This window comes from Apteryx mantelli, chromosome 12 (assembly GCF_036417845.1).
Source record: "Apteryx mantelli isolate bAptMan1 chromosome 12, bAptMan1.hap1, whole genome shotgun sequence".
Lineage (NCBI taxonomy): Eukaryota > Metazoa > Chordata > Aves > Apterygiformes > Apterygidae > Apteryx > Apteryx mantelli.
This window is the reverse complement of record NC_089989.1, coordinates 22,190,480-22,217,800: the sequence shown is the minus strand read 5'-3', so window position 1 is coordinate 22,217,800 and position 27,321 is coordinate 22,190,480. Positions and strand designations below refer to the sequence as shown.

The window sequence follows — 27,321 nt, the reverse complement described above, 5'->3', positions numbered from 1 at the left end:
TTGAGCAGCAGCACATGTTCTGCGCCTTCAGCACTGGCAAGTAGCGCCAGGGTATTTAGAGCAGGCCCTGTCGAGCCCCAGTTCAACACATGTTCTCTTGTTGAGCAGGAGCTTAACAATTGTAGAAGGAGGGAGGCAGCCTGATGGAGAGACCGTACCCGTAGCCTGACTGCAGCATAAAGCTGACTTCCTAGCTGCATTCAAGGCACAGCTCCCAGTAATCCTAGAAGGGGGGAGAAATACCTCTTAGATAGTTAACTGGGATTTTATTTTAATTAAGGTATTGTTATATGACTGATGCAGCATAAACAAGTGCTTAAATACTCTGCTTCTGGGGAGAAGCCTTTGTATGGATGCTGAAGTTTGGCAGTAACATTCCTGCAGCACAGAAGCCTCTCACTTCACCGAAATTATTCCAGGCTTGGAGCACTCAAAACCAGGCGTTCACTGCAAGCATAAGCTTGTGCCACTATCTGCAGTATGACTATACATCTAACAACACAACAGGCACTTTACCAACAGTGGGAGCTGAACACGCAAGCTTCAGGGTATGGCTTCTTTTCACACCCTGAAATAAATGCACTCAATAATCACCATTAGAGTTTATTTTTCTTCATAACTGTGCATTTTTTAAAATTCAACAGTATGATTGAGTTATAGGCTACTAACTTCTTTAAGTCTGGTAACAGTTTTCATAAAACAAAGACCATGCGCTACAAGTGAGGAACAGGCCACTGAACTTTAGCTGGACTATACACAGACATTTTCAATAAATACTGATCACTTTATAACACTTAAATGGAATGACATTTTCAGATTTCTACATAATTCACTATGAAAATGACATGGGTAAGTTACATAAAAGCTTCAAATTTAAGGATATTTGCTTTATCATTAAACTAGTTCCTTTGTTAGAAAAGAGAAATGCAAGAATATTTGAAATGGAGTGTCACCTGGAAAATTTCCCCCCCTTATTTTTGGTACCTATTTATCAAGACAGAATTCCATCAAAACTGGCAATTAAAATATATATAAAAAGAAAAAAAGTCCCCTACACCACTTTCAAGAGTTCTTGCAGGCAGATAGATATCTTAATGAATTTGGAATGGGTTCCAAAACTGTATCTTGACATTTATTGCTTTTACTTGTAAACCTGAAATCCAGTTTATTCCTTTGAAGAGTGCCAGAAAAAGAGTCATTGAGATGAATGATTTAGCTTGTATCTTTGCATTCTGGTTAATAAGAAAAAAAAAAAAAAAGAGAGAGAGAGAGAGAGACCCACGCACAAGGTCACCACACACATACACCTTCATCTACAAAACAACCTTACAAGACTAAAGCAGAACAAGGTAAGTCCTAAAGTAGCAATGTGTAAAAACATCAATAGGGTAGAATCCTGGCTAGTCTAGTTTATCTGCAAATACTCTTTCTTCCTGTGTTTAGCTGTAGTTTAGGTGTTACGAGAGGAAGTTCTGGCTCCCCCATGAAGAGCTGTTTCTACAGATCTCAACAGAATCAAGATTTCAGAGAAAAAGGTGCATTTTACTGGAACCGATAGATGCATGGTATCATATATATTCTTCATGCTTAAATCTATTTAGACTGTTTCAGACTGCTAAAGGAGGAATGTGAGGCGAGAACAAGAACCCATACTCATTGCAAGAAAAGAGCTGCAGTTTTACTGTCTGCCACTTGAGCTAACAACATGATCTCACTACAGTCCACTTTAATTAGGGGTTTTAGGGGTGCAAGAGATGCCTACTTTTGATACATTCCAGCTCCCCTTGAAGTTCGCCAGCTTAAAGGTGCTGCGTGGTATAATAAACTGGCTGAATTGCCGTTGTGGAGCACTGAGACGAAAGGGGTGCTACTCTTATTAACAGACAAGTCTGCTACAAAGACAGTTGGAAAGACAGCATTCCATAGGGTTTCCATCTCTTGCCCCCTCCCCCCCAGCAAGAAGAGACAAGCAAATAGGTTTAAGTTAGTATGTATTTGTGTAAACACCAGAACATTTACAATAGAAAAGTTACTCTCCTTGTATTCTTAGAGGAGCCCTGAAAACCTTGGAATACCTGTATCCTGCAAGTATTAATCTGTGCCACATGTGCATTTCCTGCTTTGTACACCAACTGAAAGCAAGCTTGAACAATAGTAAATAGCAACTACACTCCTGCAACAGGTAAAAATGCCACGTTACAATTGTTTATTCCTTCACTTTAGATATGTAGTCAGCCAGTTTGTTGATACTCTCCTCCTGCTGTTCTAGAGCATCCAGTATGATGCCCATAGGGGTCTTCTTCAAACCTATTCCTTCCATTTTGTTCTCCAGTTTGTTCTTTATGTTCCGGAGCCTCAGAGAAGCATGGACAAACATCACTGGATAACAGAAACGCACTGATTAATTGTTAATGCCCAATGAATGCATAATTCTTACAGCCTCCATCTTAAGACAAATTCAAAAGCCATGACATCATTTGAAGAAGCTGAAGTTCAAATGGCTGCTTAAATAACTGTAAGTACCCATTTAATATTCTTTACGCATCTCTGAAACAGTAATAACAGTAAAGATAGTTTGTGCTGCTTTGTGCTCTCCCCTCCCGCCCCCCCCCCCCCCCCAAGTTTTGTTCTGGGATATTTTAGATAATGAGATAGTAAAGCCAAGAGCCAATTTAGACTCTGCAGACTTACTTGGGAATGCCCAAGTCTCCTAGTCCCCAGCCCCTCAGAGAAGCTAAAAATACTTACAGAGCAGAGGAAGTGTGATCCCAAACATGAACACCATGACGTCTCCCAGGTAGGAAATCAAGAAGTAGCTAGACAGCATAATGGCCACCACAAATGTAGTTGGGTACTGCTTCTTCAGCTTGCGGAGTATATCCTTGTTGTGCGACACCCACACAAACCCCATGAACACCAGCACCACCACAGTACCGCCAATAAGCATGTTCAGGGGACTCAGAAATCTGGAGAGAGAAGCGACAAAAAAAGTGTGTTTCAGAGCCTTCATTATTTGTATCCACATATCAAACACCCAGCTTGCTGGATAACTTAGTTACTAGCGAGATGAGGCATTGAAAAGTCAGTCATTGTTGGCATCAAAACCTTTATTAACCTCCGATTTTTACACAAAGGCTAAAAAAGCAACAAGTGCAACTGAACAAGTAATGCTTTGCAGTGAATTAGCACATTTAAACGATCTTGGTTTGTACATTCTCTCTGTAAGCATAGTTTAGGATAATGAGTTCCTGTAGCACCTCATTCCTAGAAACCCTTACCACCAGAACTCCTCCTGTCTGTGCAATGCACTCACTTGACTTCAGACCCAGAGTCGGCAAATCCCAACGGCAGGTGGAGCCAGCAATCAATTGCACAAGGGAAGGATCTTTTCCCTACACATGACCAAAACCAGGCTCAGCCCAGACCTTCACGCTGAATAGCCCTTCACATTATCTTGTCTAGAGTCTCGAAAAGAAAAAGGAAAGGGGGAGTTGAGTACAGGAAGTTATTATTTCAAATGCTTTTAAATCTTCAATACCTCTGGAGTTTGATGCCTAGCATTCACGTCAGAATGAGTTCCTGGAAGTAACTTAACAGCAATTCACTACAGCAAGAAGAGAATGAAAGTCATTCTCTACCCCACTACCAAGGTTGATTATCTTCTCTGCTCAAGAAAGGACTGGTTACAGCAAACCTACATCAGGTCTTTGAGAACACTGTGACACTCATAAAAGTTGTTATACTCATTCCCTCGCCAAGTCAACATTAGATTCTGGGGTAACTTCAGAGTAAACTGAAGAAGGGTTGTGTGGGTGGGGGGGAGGGAAGGATTTCCCAACAGTTATGATTCCAGAAGATACTGAATGAGAACAAAGGTTAGAACCTGGACTCTTACACCCCTTATTTAACTTCCACTTTACTGTTCTGAAAAATCCCTCTTCTTGTTTTATACCTGAAAGAATATAAGTTTCTATGAACCTGCAGAAGGAGCTTACCACCATCAGCACAACAGATGCAAGCCCAGGCCCAAACAAGCAGGCTCAAGAGTCAGGAGGAACGGTAGTACAGGATAAAGATCTCGCAGGAAGCATGAGAAAAGCCAGACTTGGCAAGAGGGCCGCTGCTGAGGTTTGTATTCTATTATTGTTATCAGAGTTACCAAGTAAACCTAGACATCGGGTGGAAACAGCTTTGGACTATAAACAGCATGTGTCCTTTTTTTGGACCAGGGCGAGAACATCACCTGCTCAAACCACTTTCCCAAGTATCTTAGAGGTTGTTTTGTCCTCAGCTTTCAGCTGTGACTTTGTTTAGCTTGTTCATATACTTTGCACAAAATCCAGGCTCCATTATATTTCAGTTATACATTAATAAGCTGTGTGATTTTGTGAGCACTGTGATTTACTTGCTTGTATGTGCACTGATCTAATTACATTGGTGCTGAATGCTCTGAGGCGCTGCAACCATCATGGTAGTATAATGCTGCTCAGATAAAGACAAATGTCATCAAGATTTACTCTTCTAGGCTTTGGAGTTGGTCTTACTTTTCCAAAGTTAATAGATACAATAAGTCATTACTCTGCACCACTGCTGAAGAGGATGCTACGGTTTGTGGTCTCCACTTGACATCCTGCAGAAGCAGATGAAATCTGTTGCTGGGCTGGTAAGCTGACACTGTACCTGCAGTGCCAGAGAGTGCTCTCCTAGAGAAGGAAGAGCCCTAAGAATTATTTCAAAGCAGAGACTGCCTCTTGATTCTTTAAGTCAGTTGTGCCAAGAGAACACAGGACAACTGGATAGAAATAGATTAAAATTCAAGCTGGTTCCCCACCTGCTTCTGCTACTCATGTTGGAGCACCAGCATGGCTTTGGGGAAATGGTGATAGGGCAGACCTGCTTGTTGCATCTGAGTCACTCCCTGCAGCCAGCCGGGTTATATTTAGCTCTGAACTGTCAATCTTAAATTTCCAGGCTGGAAAAAGTGAACAGCATTGCTCTGGAAAGCAGTCAGTTTCATGTGCGCCCTCCTGCAGCAGGAGGAGGTGACCCATGACTGGACTACACTGGCGTCCAATTTATATAAATACTACCACATGTACAAGATTCTTGAGGCAGAAGTCATCTCCAGCTCCCAGCTAGTTTTGAATAGAAGTGGCCAAACCTCAGTTAGACAGCTTGTAATAACCACGTTTCTCATTCGCCAAATTTACTGACAAGATAATCCTGGAGGGAATGAAGGGTAGGGCAAAGCTCCACTCTGCCACATTTTCCTCTCGACGTTTTATCTTCCCCACCCATCCCTCCAATATGGTTACAGCTTCAGAAACTGATGGAGAAGAGCAACCTTCCCATATTTAGAAGCAAAGGACTGAAGACTTCTCTGTTCTACATTTCTTTCCTACACAGGTTCTGCATAACTGGCTGGCTGTAAGGGACATAAAGGAGGTGGGGGAAACTACAACATACCCCCTCCTACCCACCCACCCCCCACAAATTCAAAAGATCCCACTTTCCTGGGTAAAGTTAATTGGACTACATGTTTTCTGAAGTGGGCTGCATTCCAACGCATACAAAGAAACAGTGAACATAAGTATCAAATGAGGTTATTCAGAGCCACATGAACACAGATGGAGATAGCAGTTGCCACTGAAAACTGGTATTCAAGTTATTAGCCATGTGTCCACAGACTTCAGTACTGTTGAATACAGTAATGGATAGTGTTTCATATGCCAAACTCCCCTTTACTGCTTGAATTGCCCGCAGATGCGGTGTAATTCACAGTGCTACCCAAGATTTTACCAAATATTACTGCATAGAAACTTCTTCTCTGCCAGTGACATTTGTCAGGAAGGCAAACCTCCATTATCCATTTTTACTCAGATCAGTTGGCAAACCCCTTTCAGTAGCACAATAGCTAAGCACTAGAAAGAAAAAACAGGCAAATTATTTCAGAACACCAGTGTCTGGGAAAAGCAGCACTGTACAAGGATCAGTGTAAGAGTCCTAGAAGTCACCTTATAACAGAATCACTAACATTGATATTGACCTTATTTATATCCAGATAAAATCGTGATCAGCCAAATTCATGCTCGGACAAGAAAGCTGGAAGTCTTTCAAAGCTGCAGAGACAAGGTAAGTGACCAGCCATTAATTATGTTACAAGGTACTTTCTAAATGTGATTCCCTTTAGGAAGGATTTATTGGACCTCTCAAATATTTAAACATGTAACACACAGACCTAGAAGCATGGCAGTGTTATGGTAGCTTGAGTTTACACTACTCAGATGACTTGGAGGAAAAAACCCTCGGGAAGTTGGGGAAAAAACACAACTGTTCTCACTACCCCAAAAGAAATCAGTATAGCAGGACTAAACACCATTTAGAGGTGCAAAGAGCCCAGAACGAATGGCACCCTAACTGGATGCTCTGCTGCATTGCTCTCTGGGATAAGCAGAAACAACCATGGTAGGATGCTGCAACCGCCAGAACAGCTGGGACAAACTGACTAGGAAGAACCATCATCTACAGTTAGTTCCAGCAGTGTCTCAGGGCTACAGCAGCTACTTGCAGTTGTGCCCCTGCTGCCCTTCAGAGACGGCGCTTGCCTCAGCATTGGCTTCCATACAAAGTAAAGAGAAAAAACAAAATGAATATGAAAGCATTTTGCCTGGCTTCAGGCTGATGAAGGGCAGCAGGGTCACAGGCATTGTCCTGTGCTGGGTAAGACTATGCAACACTTGGTATTTGTTGGAGTAGCATCCAAGAACAGCACAGATACCAGCAGCTTGGAGTGTAGCTGCGTGGGAAGAAGTACTGGTAGCTAAGCAGACACCTCTGACCAGCAAAAATAGATTAAGATGAGATACTGCTTTTTTACTGCATTCACATTTCCAAACTCTGCCCTACATGTTTCACAGAATAGGTTAGAGGAAAGTCCAGAAAGCTAAACTTTTAGTGACTTACCACACTGCCTGTTCTTGACGGGTTATTTTGTATGTCTGCGCATAAGTGTGCGGATATAGCAGAAGAGATGATCAGTTTACTTGAAGAAGATATGGCTATAGCATAGGGGAAAACAATTAGGTAAGACTCATCTTTTGTGCAAGACAAGAAGCCTCCAGCAGCATGAGCCCAGAAAGAGGATAGTCCACATAAAAAGCACGAGCAAGTTACCTCCATCCTTAAATCTTTTCTGTTTTAGAAGATCAGCTCAGTGTGATTATTTAGCAGTTGCTGTCACACCTGTTTCCCTTCCATGTGACCAGGCAAGTCTGAACAAAAACTCTGAACAAGAAACTTGCAATCATTGAGAACAACATCCTTTTACTTAGAGCAGCTCAGTTAGGTCATTACATCAAATAAGCATGAAAATTCCCTTTTAAGAGAACTTGTATTCCACCATGTTCCAAGAGGTGGGCAGATGACAGCAGTTAAATGCTTCCTTCCTCATATATTAATTCAATGACATTACAGTATAGATCAAGTTCTGTCTCCCCTCTCCTCCTACGTTAACTTCAGTGAGGTTATATAGTTGTAAATAATGGTAGCATGTAAAAATATGAATGGCATGATGTCCTCTCAGTAACAAGTCTGGTCACAGCCAGGTGATAGCTCTCAGCATCTAAAGATTTAGCAATGCTTCTTTACTTACTGCCTCTCATTTACATTGCTTTGAGAACAGGAGCCAGATTCCTTTCTGCAAAATTGCCAGCCCTTTATGAATTTATGTAGCATGCAACATATGTTTTGGAGCAATGTTCATTGCTCACTCATTCGTACTCTTTCATTAGGCATTAGAAGAACTAAGCATTTTACTGTTCTGGAGTCTTTGATGTGGCAAGGGAATTACTAAAAGCAAGTCAGTCAGCTAAGGTGGTGGTCTGGGAAAACAACCACTTGTTGATTGCTAGGGGTGGTACAGAAGGCCAGCAGATGTTTAGAGCAGAGGGGACAAAGGAGAAGAGACATGGGACTTTAGGCTGCTGAGGGATATTAATTCACACGAGAATGAAGACTCTCTTAAGTGAGGCACTCTGGAATCCATTACACTTTTCAGATACTATCAGATTTAAAAACTAATCTTTAGCAACTACCTGACAACAATAGCATAAAAACCCATGAATTTAAGTAGTTAGTTTGAGCAGCAAGACAGAGAAGCCCTGTGAGAGTAGGTGAGAGCAAAGACAAATGACACTTATTAAATAGACTGATAGTTTCAAGTTTGGGGGAACGAGTTGCAAGCTGTTGCGGGAGGCACTGTTTTTAATAAATATCTGTAAAGCACTCACAGTGACAGGGCCCTGGCTCCTGGCAAGAATGGGCAGTCATCATCAGTGCCCCTACATCTGGGAGAAGGGGAACAGTTTCATTTAGTTATATATATATATGTTTTTTTTTCCTTCAGTGGTTTACCGCAACAGTTGCAGGAAAAATGAGCACACTAGTCCTAACTCATTCTTAAAGGAATTTTTTTAGGAAGGAAAGAGACCAGGCTGCTGTCACCAGCCTGTTTTAGTAGAGTAGCACTCACTCAGTAGTTTTAGTTTCTCATTCACAGATTTATTATTCCCTGCTTACTTCTGCAGGTTGAAAGCAAGATACATGATGGGAAAGCACTGAACATCATTTACATGTAACAGTAGCTATCAGAGAAAGCAACTGGAGGAGGAAAGACAAGGGAACCATGCAGTAGAGATCATTAAAATTCCACTACACTCACCATAAGGTTATTCCATACCTCGTAGAGAGAGGGTGAAAGGTTGGAGATGTCAACTTTGTTGTACAAGAGGCAGTAAATTGAAACCATGGCATAAGTGCTGTACTTCCAGCATCAAGAAAGCTGTAGGCTACAGTTTCTATGTTAGCCCACCACTGCCACAGCTACCACGCTATTACCATGCTGAAAACATTATCTCTGCATTACACACCTGTCTTTCTAATTAGATGGTTTAAGAGCAGGTAGAGTTGGTTATGAGCTAAGTTTAGTTTTGATCACAGAACGACCACTGCATTAGCTGTTTGCATAATCCTGCCCCCAGGCCTGCGTAAAGGTCTGGAGTTCCTAAAAAGCCATGATTCATCATTTATCACTCAGGGATTCTTGCGCAGTACAGAATGAAACGCACAATTACAACTTAGTCATCGATATAAATTTATCAGGAGAACTTTCTTTGCCTTTTTCCACCTTTCTCCCAAAGACACAATGTGGCCAAGTGAAAACTGTTTAATAGAAGTGGATAGTTTTTCCTCTACTGAAGTGTTACTCTGTACCCTTCAGGGTTCTTCCCCCTTCCCCTTTTACTTCAGCATTAGAAGAATCAGATTTGTCAAGGTATCTAAGAGGGGCAAAAAAAAAAAAAAAAAATCTAAGATTAAGATCCAACTCCAACAGTTCCTTCTCCGGAATTTTTAACTCAGTAGGTTACCACTCAATATTAAGAACTAGTTGTTCCGATACTAATCTCTACCTCCTGTGGCTTCCTTCCACACTTGTGAGGTATCATACTTGATATGAACAAGAGAGATGAGAGCACAGAAAGGGAAAGGAATTTAGGAGACTGAGTAAAAGTTGTTGCCATTTCAGTTTTCCAGCCAGGGATAGCAAAACTGTTTGATTTTTTTCCCAGCTCTCTTGGGGGGGATGGGCTTTCCCCCTTGCTTTCCAGAACCACTTTGATTTGCCTAGTTGTTTAGAAATGGCTACAATATCTCACTGCTAAACAAGGGCAGATGAACACAGAAGTTTAGACCATAGCAGTGCAAGAATGGCAAGAGCATGGAAGTCTCTTTTTACCAGTCTGATAGTCTAGTGAGTTGACTACACCATAGCCCCACCAAAAATAGGAAGAAAACGCAGTATTTTGGGGCCCCTCCTTTCGCAAAACATAGCTCAAAACTCACTGCAACCCGAAGCATTTTAACTGAGAGTCTGGGTCAATAGCTTTAAAAGCCCTAACTAGATGCAACTCGTTTAACAAAAAACAGCTTTAGAAGAAGAATTTTAAGCCTTTGCAACATACAAGATAAGATACACTGCTGCCAAAGCCACTTTGGCCTAGCGGCTGGGCAATCTTCCAATTTAAGCATTTGCCCATTGAGGGGAGCAAAGGAAATTTATTCCTGCTTCCACATTAAAAGCTTAATCATCCTCTGCTGCAGCTCTTGCTTCAGATGTTGGGTCAAAAAGCTCTTAGAGCAACACTTGAAAGAGAGTCACGTAGGCCTTAATTCAAAAGATGGTTAGAAGGTTATTTCCCAATTCTCTTTAGGAAAACTGGACCTGATGAGAACAAACTACCAGCATATTGCCCTGCCCCAAATGAAACAAATGGGTACCCTAATGCATTTTATATTTAAGACTCTTCAGGATGAGTTAGGTCAGGAGTAAGAGAAGTTTATTCTGTTCCATGTTATAGTTTTGCCTTTTTGTAAAGGGGACAGAATTATTATTATTAATTCAAAGCAAAGTTTGTCTCAGCTTGTTCAGCTGCAGTTGACAGATTTAAGCAGGAAGCATTAGGTCACTGCAGAGGATGCAATTTAGTTTTTTCAGAGAGCAGCTACATCCAGCACTTAAACCCATCACTGCCTTCTGCCAGGCATACTGTGCCCCTGCAAAAAAACAAAAGCAAACAAAAAAAACCCAAAACAAAAAACAACGCTCGCTACCTGGAGCCCTCACATTTGTGCCAAGCAGTTTGAGCAGCCTCAATGGAAGAGGAAGATTGCTCTCAGATCTGTTAGCCTACCCCCTCCCCACAAAAAAAAAAAGAAAAAACCCCCCTAAATCCTACTATAAACGCTCACTAACCTAAAAACAGGGGGAAAAAGAAAAAAAAAAAAAAGGAAATAACAGACACAAAGCTGCAACCAGGGCGTTGCTTTCGAAACATCCCCAGTGCGAGGAGGGGGCCCGGCGGCTGATGGAGAGAGGAGAAGCAAAGGCTGCTCCCCGCCCCCGCGGGAGCCCCCGCACCCCGAAGCCAGGGCAGCGGCGAGGGAGCCGCCCCGGGCCCCCCTCAGCCCCCTCACGGGCCTCCTCACGGCCCCCCGGCGCGGCCCGCGGGCGATGCGCAGCCACTGACCCCACGATGGAGACGACGGTGGCGGCCACCATCAGGTAGTTGGTCTGGTAGTAGAGGAGGTTGCTGACCACCCTGTTGTTCCACTTGGAGATGTCCTTGAAATCGGGCCGCGCGAAGCGGTCGGAGCCGGGGAAGAAGTCGTCCCAGGCCCGCAGCGGCGCCACCTGCACCTCCATGGCTGCCGCTGCTGCCGCCGCCACCTCCGCCGCGGCGACGGCGGCGCCGCGCAGGCCCTAAGAGCGCCGCGGCGCCGCCCCGGGGCGGCTCGCTGGTTGGCGGCGGCGGCGGCCGGCGCAGCGCCGCGGGCGGGCGGGCTCCCGTGGCGGGAGGGTCGATGCGCCTAATCTGCTAATCTGCAGGAGATTAAAGCGGCGGAATGGACGGGGGCGAGGCGGGGGGGAAATCCGGGTGGTGTCCGCTGTGCGGGGAGGCGGGGCAGCAGCTGGCACGCCCGAGGAAGACAGCCGGCGCAATAATCACCCGGTTTGAGCGTGCACCTTCCCTGGGCGCACGTCCTGGGACAAGCTGCGTGTGCCCCGTCACGAGGGCAGGACACGGAACTCCGACACAAAATGGAGGCCGGCAGTAAGCCGCGCCGGAGCGGGACGCCTGAGTTCCAAGTTCCCAAAGTGGAATTTGGGGAGCCTGAGCCCCAAAATCGCAATCCTTATAAGCCCACGGCACTATCGGCAAGACAAAGGCATTTGAAAACGCGGCTAGCACGCAGCGGCCGCCTGGCTGTGGGAGAGCGAGCAGTGCCTGAAGCTAGTTCCCCCCCCCCCCGGGTTCTGTGCCTCGTCCTCGCGTGGGGTTTGCGGTGCAGCGGTGGCGGCGCGCTCGGTCCCCGGGGGCTCTGGGGCTCGTGGGGAAATGGCGGAGGGGGGCCCGCAGTTAGGGGGCTGGGGGGCGAGGGAGGGAGCCCGCTGCGGGGTCGCCGGGGCTGCCGTTGCGGCTCTGGCTGTCAAGGGACCGGCCCCAGCACTGAACGTGATGGCCGCCGCGGTGATGGATGGCGGGGGGGGAGGGGCGGGCGGAAGCCCTCCTGTTGCCATGGAGATTAGCCCTCCAAGCGCCGCTCTGTGCCCCCCATCACCTCTATGGTCCTGCGCCGCAGCGGCGCTCTAGCAAAGCGCCGCCCATAGAGGCGCCGCGGCAGGCCGGCGGGGCATTGTGGGAAGCAGAGGGAAATATGGCGGATGGTGAGGAACCGTAAGTGCCCTGTATGTGCGTGCTCGGCCGCCCCCTCGCCCCGCTCCCCGGGGACGGGTGGGCCCTGGGGCCCCCTCTCCCTCCTCCCCGGTCTCTGTAGCGCGATACTGACCCTTCTTTTATTCTCTCTCTTTTAGGGAGAAGAAAAGAAGGAGGCTAGAGGAGCTGCTGGCGGATGGGTTAGTGCGGGGCTGCGGGCGCGGGGGCTCCCGGCCCGGGGCAGGCAGCGGCAGGCGGGGCAGCCCAGGGCGGCCGGTAGGTCAGGGCGAGGCCGCAGCCCCTGCAGGGAGGTGCGGGGCGGGCGGAGCGGCGCCGCGCCGGGCGCGGGGGGAGGCCGAGCGGCGGGTCCGGCGCAGGGCCGGCGGCCAAGGGGCCCTTGAGGGGCGAGGCCTGGGGAGGAGGAACCTCCTGGGAGAGGGCCGAGGGGCTCGCTCGGAGCGGCGGCGGGAGCCGGGGGCTTGCAGCTTGGCTGGTGCGCTGCGGGGAGCTTTGTGGCAGGGGGCGAAGGAGCTGTGCTGCTGCTTCTAGCTCTAGGTTAGAAGCAAGTGGCTAAATTCGGGCTGAAAATTAAAAATTCAGGCTGCAGAACAGCTGCTGCTGCTGCTTGTTAAACCCCTGAATTCTACGCGTCTGTCCTAACAGCCTTAAAAAATAACACGCAGAAATCTTTAACCTAATCTGCTTCCATCCCGTAACTCTTCCCTCCCATCTGCTTGTGGCCCTCTTCCCCAAAATCACCAAGCAGACCTGCCTGCCTGAGCAGCAGACTCGCAGACAGTGCATGTGTGTGTGTTGGGGTGAGGGTCACAAAAATCCTTAGGCATGTCGGGCAGTGAGGGTGCATGCCAAATCCCTCAAAAGCATGGAGCTTTGGAGATGTGAAGGGGACAGGAAAAAGTTTGGGGCCTAAAGCCACATAAGGACCCTGGTACTCCAACATTTAAAAATTTTAGATTTAAAATTAAAGTAATTCAATGAAATAAATGAGGCTTCTGTCAAACTCCAATAATGCAAGTACTTGGTAAAGCTGTAACAATACAAAATTAAACACTTTTAAAAAAATTATCTCTAAAGTGAAACATAAAATCTCAGGTTGAGTTACTGATGTTTTCAGATCTCCAAAATGTCCAGCCCTATAAAAACTAAACTGTAGTATTACAAAAGTGAAACTAAATCTTACTGGCTTAATTCTGAAAAGAAAAATACACATCTAAACAGAAAAAGGGTACTGCTGGTTAATAGCATCACCGAGAATAGCTTCTGTGCTTATTTCCAGAACAATTTACAAATTGTAATACAATCCACAGAAACAATTACTCTGAAGTATTTTGACCCATTTTGTTTGCATAAGTCAGTTTTGATATTTATGCATACTGAAACTGGTATACAACAGATGAGTCCAGGGTTCAGAGGAGGAACGTTATACACATTCTTACGACAATTTTTGATGTAAATTGTAAAAACTGGGGAAGGTAAAAAAGTTGAAGTCAGAGGTCAAGACAGCCTGCATGAATTCAAAGAAACTGCTTAGATTTTGTTGAACTGTTAACTTACCTAAAGTCAACAGTTAGCCAAGAATGAGTTCAGTCTGCAGTCAAAATACAGGCAGGTTATGATGCATTTATTTCTTCATTGCAGTGAAGTTGTTCTCAGTTTTTGTCGATCTTTTGCAAAATTACTGCCTGTAAATTAAAGTCACTAAGGACATACTGTGTTGTTCATTTTCTGAGTTCCATGAGAAAAAAGGCATTCACTATCTTGATGTTTTGACTAGATTTTCTTTCTATTTTGAGATGAGGCAAGTGGGGAAGTAACAATAAATTTGAACTCAACAAGAATTATTGACATAGGCATTCTTTGTATTTCTCATAGGAGGAAGCAAATAAAACTTCTTATCAGCAATGACAATCTTTCATACTCAAAATTGCAAAGCTCTTTTATAACGAGCTTAGTTTTTTATTAACATAGAACATAATCATACGGAGTGGAGCTCCTATTTGAAAAGGGAAGTGTGCTGTCTTAAGGAAAGACTTGTTCTGTGTAGGTCTTGATGATCTTATGTTAGAAAAATACATAAGCGAGTTTGCTAGTTTTGAACTATTTTAGTAAGTCTCTTGACAGTTTAAATATATAGTTATGTACTATTAAAAGTGACCTGCAAAAGGGGAAAAAAGGAAGTGGAGTATATGATGAAAAAGCATGTCTTTAAAATATAAAAGAAGATAACTGCAAACATCCTCTTTTCAGTTCAGATTGCTAACATTGACAGGCTCAGAAGATGACTCTAAAATTGGTGTTTTCTAAATTAAATGGTGCGAATTGAGGATAAAGAGCATTCAAGATTAATTTTTTGTTAACGCTTGTTTAAATAAATTGCTTTGGAGATTCAGAGTAGACAACGTTGGGATATGTTGTTTATTCAGTGCCTCACAATCGTGGTTATGTATCGATAATCTAAAATATGAATTGTGAACTCTCTTAAGTCTGTCAAAAAAGGAATACAAGTCTTGACACTGAAGAAAAAAACAGCAACTTCTAAAGGAGCAGCCTCTTTTTCTATGCCCTCTTTAAATATGAGGGAAATGAAAGCAAAAAGAGTAGACCCTTTTTTCACTTCAGGTCAACTTTTACTAGTCACAACTAAATCAGTGGAACATACTGAAATGTCAGTTTTTGTTTTCTCTATGTGTGTTTATATTATTGCTTTCTAGCTGCACAAAGAAATCCCACTCATGCAAATGTTCATGCGCATAAACATGCATAAAGAATATGCAGGTGCTTTTGCAGGAATGGTCAATAATTTAAGTATTTTTAACATTATATATGAGGATAAAAGTATGTTTTAGAGGTGTGGCTTTTTCTCTACGATTTTGCAGCTGAATTTACTATGTTCTGTGCAGAATGGCTGTTGATGGTGGGTGTGGGGACACTGGAGACTGGGAAGGTCGCTGGAACCATGTAAAGAAATTCCTCGAGCGATCTGGACCATTCACACATCCTGATTTCGAGCCAGGCACTCAAGTGAGAAACACTTATTTTAAATAAAAGAATTGTAGCGTGTGTTGCAAACTAATGTAAACAGTTTCGTTAATTGACCACCAGCAATGTATGAATACTAAAACTGCATGAAAAGCATATATTTTAATCAATTGAACATTAAGATCCTAGAAGAACATACTGTATTCTGTGTATAAGCTTGTATTTCTAAATTGTGTGCTATCACCTACAAGCTCTCTCTCATCATATATATGTATTGTATACACATGAATTATGCTGTGTCTTGGGATTCCACATGAAAAATAGCAGTGTTTCTCTTGATTTTTGAGAAATTGGGCACAATAAGGAATTTCTCATAAGTAGAGAAGGAATTAAGCCTAATATGCCTAATATAAGTACTTATAGAATTGGGAAGGATGTTTAGTAGGGTAAAGCAAAATTCAGAGTGTTTTAATTGTTTCTTCTGCTTTCCTCCTCTTTTTTTTTTGGTATTTTTTTGTTTCAGAGTTTACAGTTGAGGATATTTTACTGTTAACTTTTTAATGTTCTGTTCTAATATTTACTAGTTTGAGGTTGGGGTCTGGTAGAACAGTTCGCAGAAGGAAGCATCTAGTTAAAAATTCTCAGTTCTTTTTGGAAGGCAATGTTTTCTGTTTGCTTACCTTTATTTTGTGTTATACATAAGCAAACTTTTTGGAGGAAGAAAACGGTATCTTTTTAAACTGAATAATAATAATAGAAGGAGACCTTGCTTTTTTCATGATGAAAATTAATATAAACAAAATATTGGTATCAACAAAGATCTCACTTTTCTTTGAGATATAGGAATTGCATAACTAAGCAAGTGATTAAAGTCCAGTATCTAATTACTCCTGCAAGCAGAAACTGTTTTATTCATTTAAGTTGTTTAATGTGAAGTTTATTAGGTACTTAAGCCTTATAAATGTGTTACCATAAGTATTATGAAGCAAAGGACAAATCATACTTTTCCTATTCAGAGTATTAATATTTCTGTTTTATATTTTCTGCAGGCTCTTGAGTTTTTGTTAAGCACATGTAAAGTACTAGTTATTGGAGCGGGAGGATTAGGATGTGAACTCCTGAAAAATCTGGTAATTGCTTGGTTTTCATCCTTTGTTTCTTAGAATTTTTTTTTTTTTAAGGAAATTATCCTTTCTACTTCACTAGTTTGGCATCTTTGACTCTGTATCACTATTATTTTTCTAAAGTGTAATCAAAATATATAAAATATGTGACTATACAGACAAATTATGTATATAAACTTGGAGAATGCACTCTCTTAATAAGCTTGAAAGATGATAGTTTAGTATGTTGTGCATTATTTTTTAGCCATCTCAAAGCCCATCATGAAGAACAACATGGGACTGTTTGTGAAGTATAGACAAAAATTCACTAGCAGCCTTAGATATGGTCTAATGTTGGGAGTTTTCTCCTGCTGTAAGATCTAAGGAAAGAAGTAAATTTAAGAATAAATCCTGCACACAACTATGGAAAGAAGTGTTGTTTGGAAGATAATGACTAAAAATATTTCTTTTCATATGAAAAGTGATAATTTCAAGTGAGAAAACTAGTACAAAAACAAGGATTAATAGTCATAGCTAAATTTAATTTCATTTTTTTTACGTGTTTGGATTAATTCAAAGGGAGGTACAAATTGCTGGAATTATTCGTGTTCTTTCACAGTGAAATTAGTAGAGCTAAAATTACTGTGTGTATGGGGACTTTCATGTCCTTGGAATCTGTTTTGCTTTCCTGAGCAATGGATCTCAGGCTTTCTGGTTCCTCAAGATAGTAAATTTGAGATTATCTCCAAAGGCTGAACACTCCCTTAGAGCGCAGAACACCACAAAACATTCCTGTCTCTGAAGCCAGTGTTTTTTATTACAGCATTCAATTCCATTTAACCACGATTCAGATTATTCCTTTGTGCATGACGGATGTTGTGACTTTATCGGATCAGACCCACAATACAGTTTTAAGACAATTTTGCTTTAATGTTGTTATTTGCCAAATCTAGTGATGGACTGTCTGTGGACAGAGAACAGGTAGAGCTTCTGCCAGAGAGTCTGCGTGTTCTTAGTGAGGTGACTTTTTTGTTTGCATTCTGTCTCAGCAATGAATACAGTAAGGAATACTGTCTTATTTTGAACTCTGATTTGAGGGTGTCACTGCCGTTTATCTCAACTCTGAAAATTGTGGATGTTCAGCAAATATAAAATTTTAGAGGAATTAAACTTGTTTGCCTGTTCCTGCCCTCTGGAAACAGGAATGCTTATGGTATTTCTTCAGATTCTGCATTTTTTTTCCAATAAACACTTTCAATTTACTCTAGTTGTGAGGGAACACCCCTTACTACAGATAAGCCTACTGTTGCCTTCCCTGTGTTAAGATATTGTAGGTTAAAGCAATATTGCATTCAGTAGGACATTTTAACTGTTGAAATGTTACTAATTCCATCTATCCAAATATCAGCATTAGCAACCCAACATTTTAACAAAAAAAAAAAAGTCTACCTGCAAATGGAATGAAGAATAAATATTTTTGGTCTTCTGATTGTTGCTTTTTCAGCGTTTAGAATGAATTTTGAAGCACTGTAAACATTTCATTTTCTGTTAAATGAGGCTGACTATCTCTTTCCACAGGCACTGTCCGGTTTTAGACAGATCCATGTCATTGATATGGATACTATAGATGTTTCTAATCTTAATCGACAGTTTCTGTTTCGGTAAGTGACATTTTCATGATTTGACTTTTCTTTTTTTTTAGATGAACTTAAACAAAATGTATGCATACAGTTGTTATTTTGGTTGAACAAAAGGACATTAATTAAGGATTTCTGAACTTTCATATCAGAATAGTACTCGCAATTAACTAAATGTTACATATAATTTGTTCTTGTTTTGAGATCTGTGGTTTCATGGTTTGATCCTGAAGAAAATTAACATACATTTCTTACTGTTCAAATACAGTTAATGACTAATGGAAAAAGTAATAATGCACACAGATTGAGTTATAAATTTCTCTGGTACTCTTTTCTTTCAAATAAGATGAAAAATTGTTGTAATTTTTTGGAGCTGATGACTGTAGTTACAAGGATATATTTAGATAACTTTAGTGCTTTCATATCTGATGCTTTGTGGGAATGTCTTAATATTATCCATATCAATAAATTGCCCTACAGTGACTGTTAGTTACTTAATTCAGTATTTGTAAGACATAGATTCTCAAGACATTGAATGTTACTAAAATTCTGATTTTGAAATTGCTTTTTTTTCCCCATAGACCTAAGGATGTTGGACGACCTAAAGCAGAAGTTGCAGCAGAATTCCTTAATAGCCGCATTCCTAACTGTGCTGTTGTAGCGTATCCTTTTATAGAGAAGTAGTAGCCTTGGAAGGCTTCAAAAAGCCCAGAAAAGTCTGTAGGGAGTAAGACTATCTAAAATATTTTGCTGCAGTTTTCTTTCTTTATACAGTAAAAAACAGATTGATTCAGCTGATGGTTGAGAACTCTTTCTCAGAATGGAATTAGCATACAGGAAATGTGCATGTGGAAAGAAACCTAAGCTTTAAGAAATCATTACTTATGTTTCCACTGAGTCTGTTTTATTTGAATGAAGTATCCTAATTTTCATTAGGATATTAGAATTATAGGTTTATTCACCAGAGTGTCTTGAGTACATAGTGGCAAGACATATTAGATTAAAAACATAAAGCAGCACTGCTGATACAGATCTTTGTGAGGACACGTGTTCTGAGCTCCCTGAATAGTTGTCTGCTGAGGTTTCTTCTGCATGCAACTGTTACGTTGTGTCCCTTGCTTGTTTGATTAGATGATACAGCTTCAGCTATGGGAATTTTGAGTCTTCTGACCACCTAGTTTTAGGAAAAAAAAACATAAAATTATAGTGATAAATTATCCACTCTTTTGGCTTTAGGTTAGCAAACAGAAGATCAGTAAACTCGGCTATTTTAAATGCATTCCTTTATTGTGCGTGCATTCAGATACTTTAAAAAGATTCAAGACATGGATGAAAGCTTCTATCGACGTAAGTGGTATTTGTGTGCAAAACACCCACTTGTACTTTAGAATACTGCAGTTGTTGCTTGCTGTTTTTCCTGCTAGTTAGATTGCTAATTATTTTAGTCTTCTACAGTATACTGGAAGTACAGTTAACAAATAGACAAAACTTAAATGCAGCTGTCTTATAGATAACCAAGGGGAGATGGTTGAACTACAGTGAGTTCCTGTGGAAAATCTATGGACAGAATATGTTGGTTGTCTTAAGAAATATGCATTAATATAGACTTTAAATAACATTTTTTTTCCTAGAATTTCATATTATTGTTTGTGGGCTGGACTCTATAATTGCAAGAAGATGGATAAATGGCATGCTGGTAAAGTCTTCGATCTTTTTAAAGCCTGGTTATTGCTTGAATATAGATAACTAAAATTGAACAGATTTGTGCAAAATATATCATTAAAATGAAGTGAGAGATGTTGAAATTCACAGCTTTCTGTATTTATTTCTGCCTTTTTTAAAAGAGAATAACATGCATGCTATCTTACGTGCCTTTTTCTTGAGGAGTGTTAGCCAACATTTGTGCAGTGTCCTGCAGGGCTAATTTCAAAGTTAGAGCACATTATTCGGGGCCCTGTGCAGTCAGTTTCCAAAATTACTGAGAATGGAGGTTCCACAGCCTTTCTGGGTGCTCCCATTGTGAAAAGGGGTTTTTCCTTATAGCCAAACAGAACTGCCTTGCTGCAACTTGTAAGTGTTGCCTTTTGGAACCCCGCTGCTACAAGGAAATAGCATGCTGGTTATTGAACGAGATAATTTCAGCATTGTGAATTTGTTTTAAAAAAAAAAAAGATCTTGAGTATTTACGAGTATTAACGAAAACAGAAAAGTCAAAAAACCCAAATCCTCCAAACCAACCAACCAATTATTCCAGTATACTATAAGGAAATAATAGCTTTTAATTGGGAGGGAGGGGAAAGGGGGGAGATGGTAGTTGAAGTTTTTTGCACTGACAAATAAGCAGTGTTTTATACGTTATGTATCCTTAAAATACCCTGTATGTTAAGCATGCAGTCCTGTGGTATACCATTAAGAATAAGATTTCTAAGGTGATTTTTTTCTTCCTATAACTTGTAAAAAAAAACCCTCTTTTTTCACTAGATGTCATTTTTACATTATGAAGATGGTGTCCTGGATCCAAGTTCCATCATACCTTTAATAGATGGAGGGACAGAAGGTTTTAAAGGAAATGCTCGTGTGATTATTCCTGGTATGACGGCATGTGTTGAATGCACGCTTGAACTCTATCCACCTCAGGTAATTACAACCTCTGATATTTCCTTTTTTTATATTCCACTCTGATTTGCTTGTTTCTCTTCCTAGAACTGTACTAAATGCTTTTTTTTTTTTTTTCTTGTTGTGTTTTGTGTTTGTTTTCCCACCAGGTCAATTTTCCCATGTGTACTATTGCATCTATGCCCAGACTACCAGAGCATTGTATTGAGTATGTCAGGATATTGCAGTGGCCAAAGGAGCAACCTTTTGGAGGTAATTAGTATATTGCATTGGTGCTGAATTAACATTTATCGTCTTAATTTGTTTTGACTTAGGCATACACACCTCTGTTTAGTCAAACAATCTTCTCACCTTCTATTAACCTTTTGTGGCTCATTGTCATACGGAATCTGAGCCTCCTCTGGGTTGGTAGCAGTTTCTCTTCTCAGACTGGCCTTCCAGTCTCATATTTGTTTGTACATTTATCTCTCTCTCACTGCACAGTATCTTTCCTCACCCAAAATGTAACCCATAACTCCCTCTATAAATCTGCAGAGTTAAGATAGTTTATATGCAAAATGTGTTAGAACTGAAGATTTTTATAGAAATCATGTTTTGATTTTTTTAAGTGCAAAAGTGTCAATAGTTAAATGGGATATTCATTTTTACCCAAATTCAAACAAACAGGATATTTTTAGACAAAAATAACATTGTGCTTCTGAAGAACTATTGCAGCTATTGTTACTTATCTGTAAATTAACTTTCCTGTAGATGATGTTCCTTTGGATGGGGATGACCCTGAACATATACAGTGGATTTACCAGAAGTCTTTAGAAAGAGCATCGCAATTTAATATTAAAGGTGTTACATATAGACTCACCCAAGGTAAGGGTATGGCATTTCACTAAGTTTGTGGCATTTGCAATTAGACTGAATTGGCATTCTTTGTCCTTATTATGACTAAGCTGGCAGCTCTGCTGGGAAAGAAATAGTGCCCTTCTCCCTGGACAGCTTAAAAGAGAAACAAATAGCTTTTTTTCCTCTGCCAGCACAAATATTTCACGATGAGTCAGACGTTTAGGCATTCTTGATGAATCAGGCTGGGAAACTTATGTGGGACAAAACTGAATGTTCTTTTTGCCATTTTAGTTTTAACCTGGAGCAGCTCCACAGTTTGCTTTACACTGTGACTACTTTTGCTGGCTCAGAGTGGGAACAAAAGAACATGATTGCCTTTTTTTAGAAACTGTTTATGCCAGTTGAGGCTGGTGAAGACTACAGTGTCTGTTTTTTATGGCTATGCGTGCTTCTGTTCGTGTGCAAATGCAGAATGCTACCATGTACTTAATCAGCATTTTAAACTCTAACTAAATAGAAAAGAAATGAAGAATCTCATCCATAATCTCCAGAAATAAGTTCTGTTCTGTGTGGAGGGATTGTGGTAACTTTATATCTATTTGTTAACTTGTAGTACTGAGAATAGATTTGAAATGTTGGACTTGAAATGCCACGCTTGAACCTCAGTGTGCCTTTCTGTCAAAGAATGGCAAATTGACTGCTTGAGCATCTTCCTCAGATTCCACCTATTGTATTGCATATGGTCTTTTGGTTTGCAGCAGTTTATACTAGCTTATCTAGTTGGTTTTTTTTTTTTTTGGCATAGACAAACCCGGGATTTATGGTTGTAAATGTAATTATGTACATGGAAATGGCTGCACAGTTTTCAGTATTTAAAGATGGCTTCATTATAAAGTAGGCAGCAGAAGGAAGCTGAAGACATTAAAGTTTTTATATTCGTGTGCATGTTTTTATTGGGTCTAAAGGAATACAGTAATACTGGGAAGCCAGAGGAACTTAAGACTTCTTAGGAAGTCACTGTCTTTTTGGCAGGCCTGAGAAAAGAGTGAATCCTCCTTGTTGCTGATGGTACTAACTTTAAACGTAGGAATTTGCTTTACATCTGCGTAGGTACTGTGCTGTTTGACTGGAAGGGTTCAGTAAGAAGAGTTGGATGAAGGTGCCAATACAGTTTGGCAAGCCTATTCTTGCATAAGGAATGCCAAAACCAAGTATCTTTGTGCATTTCTCCAGTTAACCAGGAATAGAACTAGATTTTAAATTAACGTCTTATGCTAAATACAGCAAACTTGTTTTTTGAATTGGTTCACTAGTTCTCTTTGTGTGATACCTTTTTTTTCCCTCAAAATGCTTTATCTATTCTTTAAAAGAAAAAACAAAAGGCCAAAGTTCTTGAGAAGCATGGCATTATACTTTGTAGCTAGCGAAGTTCTGGGAGAGTTTTTAAAGTAGCTTGGGGTACGCCCTTCCGTAATTATTCTGGCTAAAAGTGGTCTCACAGCATAGTTCCTGGAAAAGATAAGGTTATATATTTTGTTTCTACAGGTGTCGTTAAACGAATTATTCCAGCAGTAGCTTCTACAAACGCAGTAATTGCAGGTATGCTGAAAGAACCAGAATATAGTTTTTAACTCGTTTCACCTCTGGTGTATAGACTTTAGATTTTCGTAAGGCAACAGTTGGGACTAAAGAATTTGGGGAGGAAAACAGTAATTTTTAAGTGAGTCTCACTTATTCTTACTGTCTCATTTCTGTTTTCCATGGAGAAACTGCATGTGATTGTGCATGAATTTTAAACTCAGGTATGACTGTGAGAGTGAGCAACAGCATTTGAGACTGAAAAAATACTAACTGGAAAACACAATATATGTGATTAACACAGTCTCAGATTTGTGCTGAGTCTGTTGTATTAATTCATAGTACTACCAGCTACCTTAAGATAGTTGCTTATTTTTCTCTTTCCAAACTGCTGTATTTGAAATTTTTTCACTTCTTTGATATAACCTTGTGAACTAATGTCTGTATGTTCTGAGATAGAAAAGCAACAGAATTGTGTTGGTTTTTGTTTTCCTCCTTCCAGCTGTCTGTGCCACTGAAGTTTTTAAAATAGCCACAAGGTATTTCATTTCTTATTAATAACATACATGATTTCCAACACAATGACTTGTATTAGCACTAACTTGCTTGTTCTTACAGTGCATACATTCCTCTTAACAACTACTTGGTGTTCAATGATGTAGATGGATTATACACGTACACATTTGAAGCTGAAAGAAAGGTTAGTAACATTAAAGGCTTGCACGGTTGTTTCCTTGATTTTTATTGCACTTTCTGCAGTTTCTGTGAATTTCTGAACCCCAAAATTGAACCTCTCTGCCCGCTGGCACTATCCTAAATACTTCCTAAGTTTTAAAAGGAGAAACTACAATGTTGCCAGTCTGTTCCTTCTGCAGAACATTGTGGTCAGTATGTATGAGGGGTATTTTTGTTTTAGCTTGTGTGTCTAACAGTGGGGTCTAACAGTGATGGCAGTGGGGGCCCGTCCATGTAAAGCAGCAAGACTAGTTGTTGCTGGATGAGGTTAACCTCCAGATCAAGATGTCTTATTTAATGGAAGCTTTTGATGCCCTGGGGACAGTGCTAAAACTTGTTCTTCTACCCGTCAGTTTCCCCCCAAAATTATGTAGTATGCTTAAGGGCATATTTAACATTTTGCTTGTTGAGCCAAAGTTTCTTGCTATTTAGAAAGTAGCTCTTGGTATAGGGAGGTTTTTCAGACAGCTAGTGCTGGCTGACTGCTTTTACAACACTGGTATTTAAACATTGTTGTTGCTTCTCCTGTGCTAGCTGTGGAGGAAAACGGTACTCAATTTTTTGGAAAGTGAATCCCAAAGATTTACCCTGTAACATAAGGAAATGCATTTTACAGAATAGAACACAGAAGCAAATCTTCTCAAAAAGAGGTTCTGACAACAATGGTTTCCAGATTTGTAGTACACCTAAATTTGAGCTCAGATGAAATTTATAGTTCATAAATACGTAGCTGATATTGGGAGCCAGTCAGTCAAAGAGTGACTGATTTCACTGGGAACTGCAATTTGTCCATAAAATTTTTGCAACAGTATTAACACTTCTAGTGAAACATTATTTAAAAAAAAAAAAAAAAAAGCAAATAGTTGCAAGAACTTTATTAGCAGCATTTTTAAAAGCATATTTATCATAACTTCACTACTGTGCTGCTTTTTTGTAGGAGAACTGTCCAGCCTGCAGCCAACTTCCCCAAAACATAGAGATTTCCCCATCAGCTAAATTGCAGGAGATCTTGGATTACCTGACAAATAATGCTTCATTGTAAGTGTGCAACTATTCTGACTTACTTGATGATCTTTATTAGTGTATCAAAAAAGACATTTCTAAATCCATTTTTATCTGATTGTCTTTTTTTTGGAATGTTTTATATACATACAGGCAAATGAAATCTCCAGCAATCACAGCAACCATGTATGGGGGGAATAAAACACTTTACTTACAGGTATTCTGAACCTGCTTAATTTAGTTTAATACTCTTACTTTTAAAACTTAGTTACTTAATTTGAAATGGAACACTTTTTTTCTTTTTCCTCCAGACTGTAGCTTCAATTGAAGAACGAACAAGGCCGAATCTTTCCAAGACACTGAAAGGTATCATGCAGTTGTCACATGTAGATTTTCAAGATACTCCTCTAAACAGAAAGATATGGTTATTCAGTTTTTGCCTCCTTATGGCATGTTTAGCTTTATTTTGCACTAATAGAGTTAAAATTGTGTGTAAATGAAAAAAAGGCAATACATCCCTAATTGAAGGTATTTAGCTATTGAGGTACGTGGGGAAAGAGTAAGACTTTATTTATGTGACATCAGTGATCACCATTCCCCCGCAAATATGTTTGAAATAGAATTCTTCTCAAAGAGAAAGTTAAAAGGAGGGCAAAAAACTCTCACATCATTCATTTCCATGGCACGCAAAAACAATCTTCAGAAAACAGAATGACCTTTTTCAATTTTTGCTCTTTTCCCTTTATTTCCAGTATTCGATAGTTGTCTTTTTACATGCAGTATATCTTTCTTAGATTGTTCGGAGATGAGCATTGAATTACTGAAATATGAAGTGTGGGCAGATGTCATCTGGTGAAGAAAACCTTTATAACAAAGCAGCCTGATAACTGATGTGTATTAACATACTTCAGTAGTGACTGATGCATTTTTTGACAAGTTCTGTTAGTTTCCTGATTGAATTAGATTAATATCAGTGTAGCAAATGAGCTGCATGCTGCCTTGTTTCATCTTGATTATGGTTTGTGGGGATGGCATTCTTAATTTTTTTTTTTTTTTTTTTTTATACACGGGTTTGCTGTGGTTGAACTTTTCTTTCTGTTTCAGAACTGGGGCTTGTGGATGGCCAGGAACTTGCAGTTGCTGATGTTACTACACCACAAACTATGCTGTTCAAACTTCACTTTACTACTTAGTTCATGCATAAGTAAACTACTTATACAGAGAAATCTGTATCCACCTTGTAAAACAACGTACACTGTGGATGTTAAAGTAACCTGAAATGTTCATGTTAGTACTAGCATTGTTGAAGGTTAGATAATCCAAATGAATCACCATATTTCAGAATTGTACGTAGAAGCCAATATTTGGTGGATTATATTTGTATAAATGCTTATTAATGTACAGAACTCTGATGTATAGGAATACACTCTTTTCCAGTTTTTGTTGTCAAAGTGTTAATGCTGTCACACACATGGAATATTTTAAGGTGGCCAAAAGACTTGTTTTCTTGTTGAATTTGAACACACGCATGCACGCAAAGATGCCCTTTAAAAGGAACCACAGTGATCTAGATTTAAATTTTAGCACTCCTGTACATTTGCTGAGTCACCTTAAAACCAAAAGGGGTCAGTAGATTAAAGTAAGCATTGTTTCCTCTTATTTGATCAGCCTTATAAAACATGTTAAATATGGAAGAGATTGTCTTTTTTGTATTTACTTGTAAACAAAGCAAACAACTGTACATGAAAATCCGGTCGTGTATATTTGCAATCAGCAAATGGCTGCTGTGCATAGTATTGCAGGATTATGTTCAGGTATCATTGGTGCTGTTAAGATATTTATTAATAAAAAAAACATAAGATACCTTAGTTTGTGGCATATCAGTGGGCATTCACGAGTGTTTATAACTTTGGGTAAAAAATCTAGCGCGTAATTCAGCTGCTGTAGCCTGAGGCCTTTAAGCAGTGCACAACACAAGCCATTCACCGACATCAGCGTGGATTCTCTTGTTTTACTTGACGCACATGAGCTGTTTAAAACGCTCTCCGTTGTCCAGTGTCGCACATGCAATCAGTAATACAGTGAGGACACTTTGATATTTTTAATGCTGGACCAGGTTTAACGTCGACCAGGCAACGTTGTGTGATGGTAACAAGTTAGGGCTATCACCTCTCCAGCCAGTGCTCAGAAGGGGCTTGGGAGCAGGGCCATATTCCTGCATCACTTCTCCAGCAGCTGAAAGTACTGAAATGTCCTGTTTTTGTGGGACTTAAGGCGATGATTTTTAGATACTGAGGTTTAAAAGAGAATATACTTGATTATTTGCGGTAAGCCTCTTTCCGTAACCACCACCTAAAGCAGCATTAAAAAACGGGAACCGAAGTTGTCATTTTAACATCTAGCCGGGAAGATTTGTCACAAAATAAGGGTGAATGAAGTGGCCTCTAGGGGCAGGGCAACGGCGAGGGCAGCGAGGCCATGACGAGCAGCGAGGCGGAAGTGGAGGCAGCGCCGCTGCGCCATGACGGGCAGCGAGGCGGA

At 40.6% G+C, this 27,321-nt stretch overlaps 2 protein-coding genes across 6 annotated transcripts; one reads left to right on the top strand and one right to left on the bottom strand.

Moving 5' to 3' along the window:
* Window positions 1-1,974: 1,974 nt before the first annotated feature.
* Window positions 1,975-11,347, bottom strand: ARL6IP5 (ADP ribosylation factor like GTPase 6 interacting protein 5). Its single transcript, XM_067303465.1, has 3 exons — window positions 11,085-11,347; window positions 2,749-2,966; window positions 1,975-2,379 (listed from the first exon to the last, which is right to left on the bottom strand). The coding sequence occupies exons 1-3, from the start codon at window positions 11,258-11,260 to the stop codon at window positions 2,207-2,209; spliced, it is 567 nt and encodes a 188-aa protein (XP_067159566.1). The 5' UTR covers window positions 11,261-11,347; the 3' UTR covers window positions 1,975-2,206.
* On the top strand, window positions 6,083-26,648 carry UBA3 (ubiquitin like modifier activating enzyme 3). Of its 5 annotated transcripts, none has more exons than XM_067303461.1 (18): window positions 6,083-6,132; window positions 12,431-12,472; window positions 15,194-15,314; window positions 16,322-16,402; window positions 17,954-18,036; window positions 18,594-18,674; window positions 19,316-19,359; window positions 19,644-19,708; window positions 20,494-20,649; window positions 20,778-20,880; window positions 21,379-21,492; window positions 23,011-23,064; window positions 23,546-23,582; window positions 23,662-23,743; window positions 24,716-24,816; window positions 24,934-24,997; window positions 25,092-25,146; window positions 25,885-26,648. In XM_067303461.1, exons 1-18 carry the CDS (start codon window positions 6,086-6,088, stop codon window positions 25,971-25,973), a joined length of 1,419 nt encoding a protein of 472 aa, XP_067159562.1. In that variant the 5' UTR covers window positions 6,083-6,085; the 3' UTR covers window positions 25,974-26,648. The 5 variants fall into 5 exon arrangements, with proteins under 5 accessions (XP_067159562.1, XP_013810311.1, XP_067159565.1 ...); XM_067303464.1 differs by lacking the exon at window positions 6,083-6,132 and adding an exon at window positions 12,253-12,293; XM_067303462.1 differs by lacking the exon at window positions 6,083-6,132 and adding an exon at window positions 12,287-12,304.
* Window positions 26,649-27,321: the final 673 nt, after the last annotated feature.

Bases quoted from the DNA above. Each gene is read 5' to 3' on its own strand.
- ARL6IP5 (XM_067303465.1), bottom strand. From the start codon at position 11,260: ATGGAGGTGCAGGTGGCGCCGCTGCGGGCCTGGGACGACTTCTTCCCC. The intron at 2,967-11,084 runs GTCAGTGGCTGC...TTCTCTCTCCAG, and splicing joins ACCGTCGTCTCCATCGTGGG to ATTTCTGAGTCCCCTGAACA. The intron at 2,380-2,748 runs GTAAGTATTTTT...TCTGTTATCCAG, and splicing joins GATCACACTTCCTCTGCTCT to TGATGTTTGTCCATGCTTCT.
- UBA3 (XM_067303461.1), top strand. From the start codon at position 6,086: ATGCTCGGACAAGAAAGCTGGAAGTCTTTCAAAGCTGCAGAGACAAG. The intron at 18,675-19,315 runs GTATCCTTTTAT...GCGTGCATTCAG, and splicing joins CCTAACTGTGCTGTTGTAGC to ATACTTTAAAAAGATTCAAG. The intron at 25,147-25,884 runs GTATCATGCAGT...TTTCTGTTTCAG, and splicing joins TCTTTCCAAGACACTGAAAG to AACTGGGGCTTGTGGATGGC.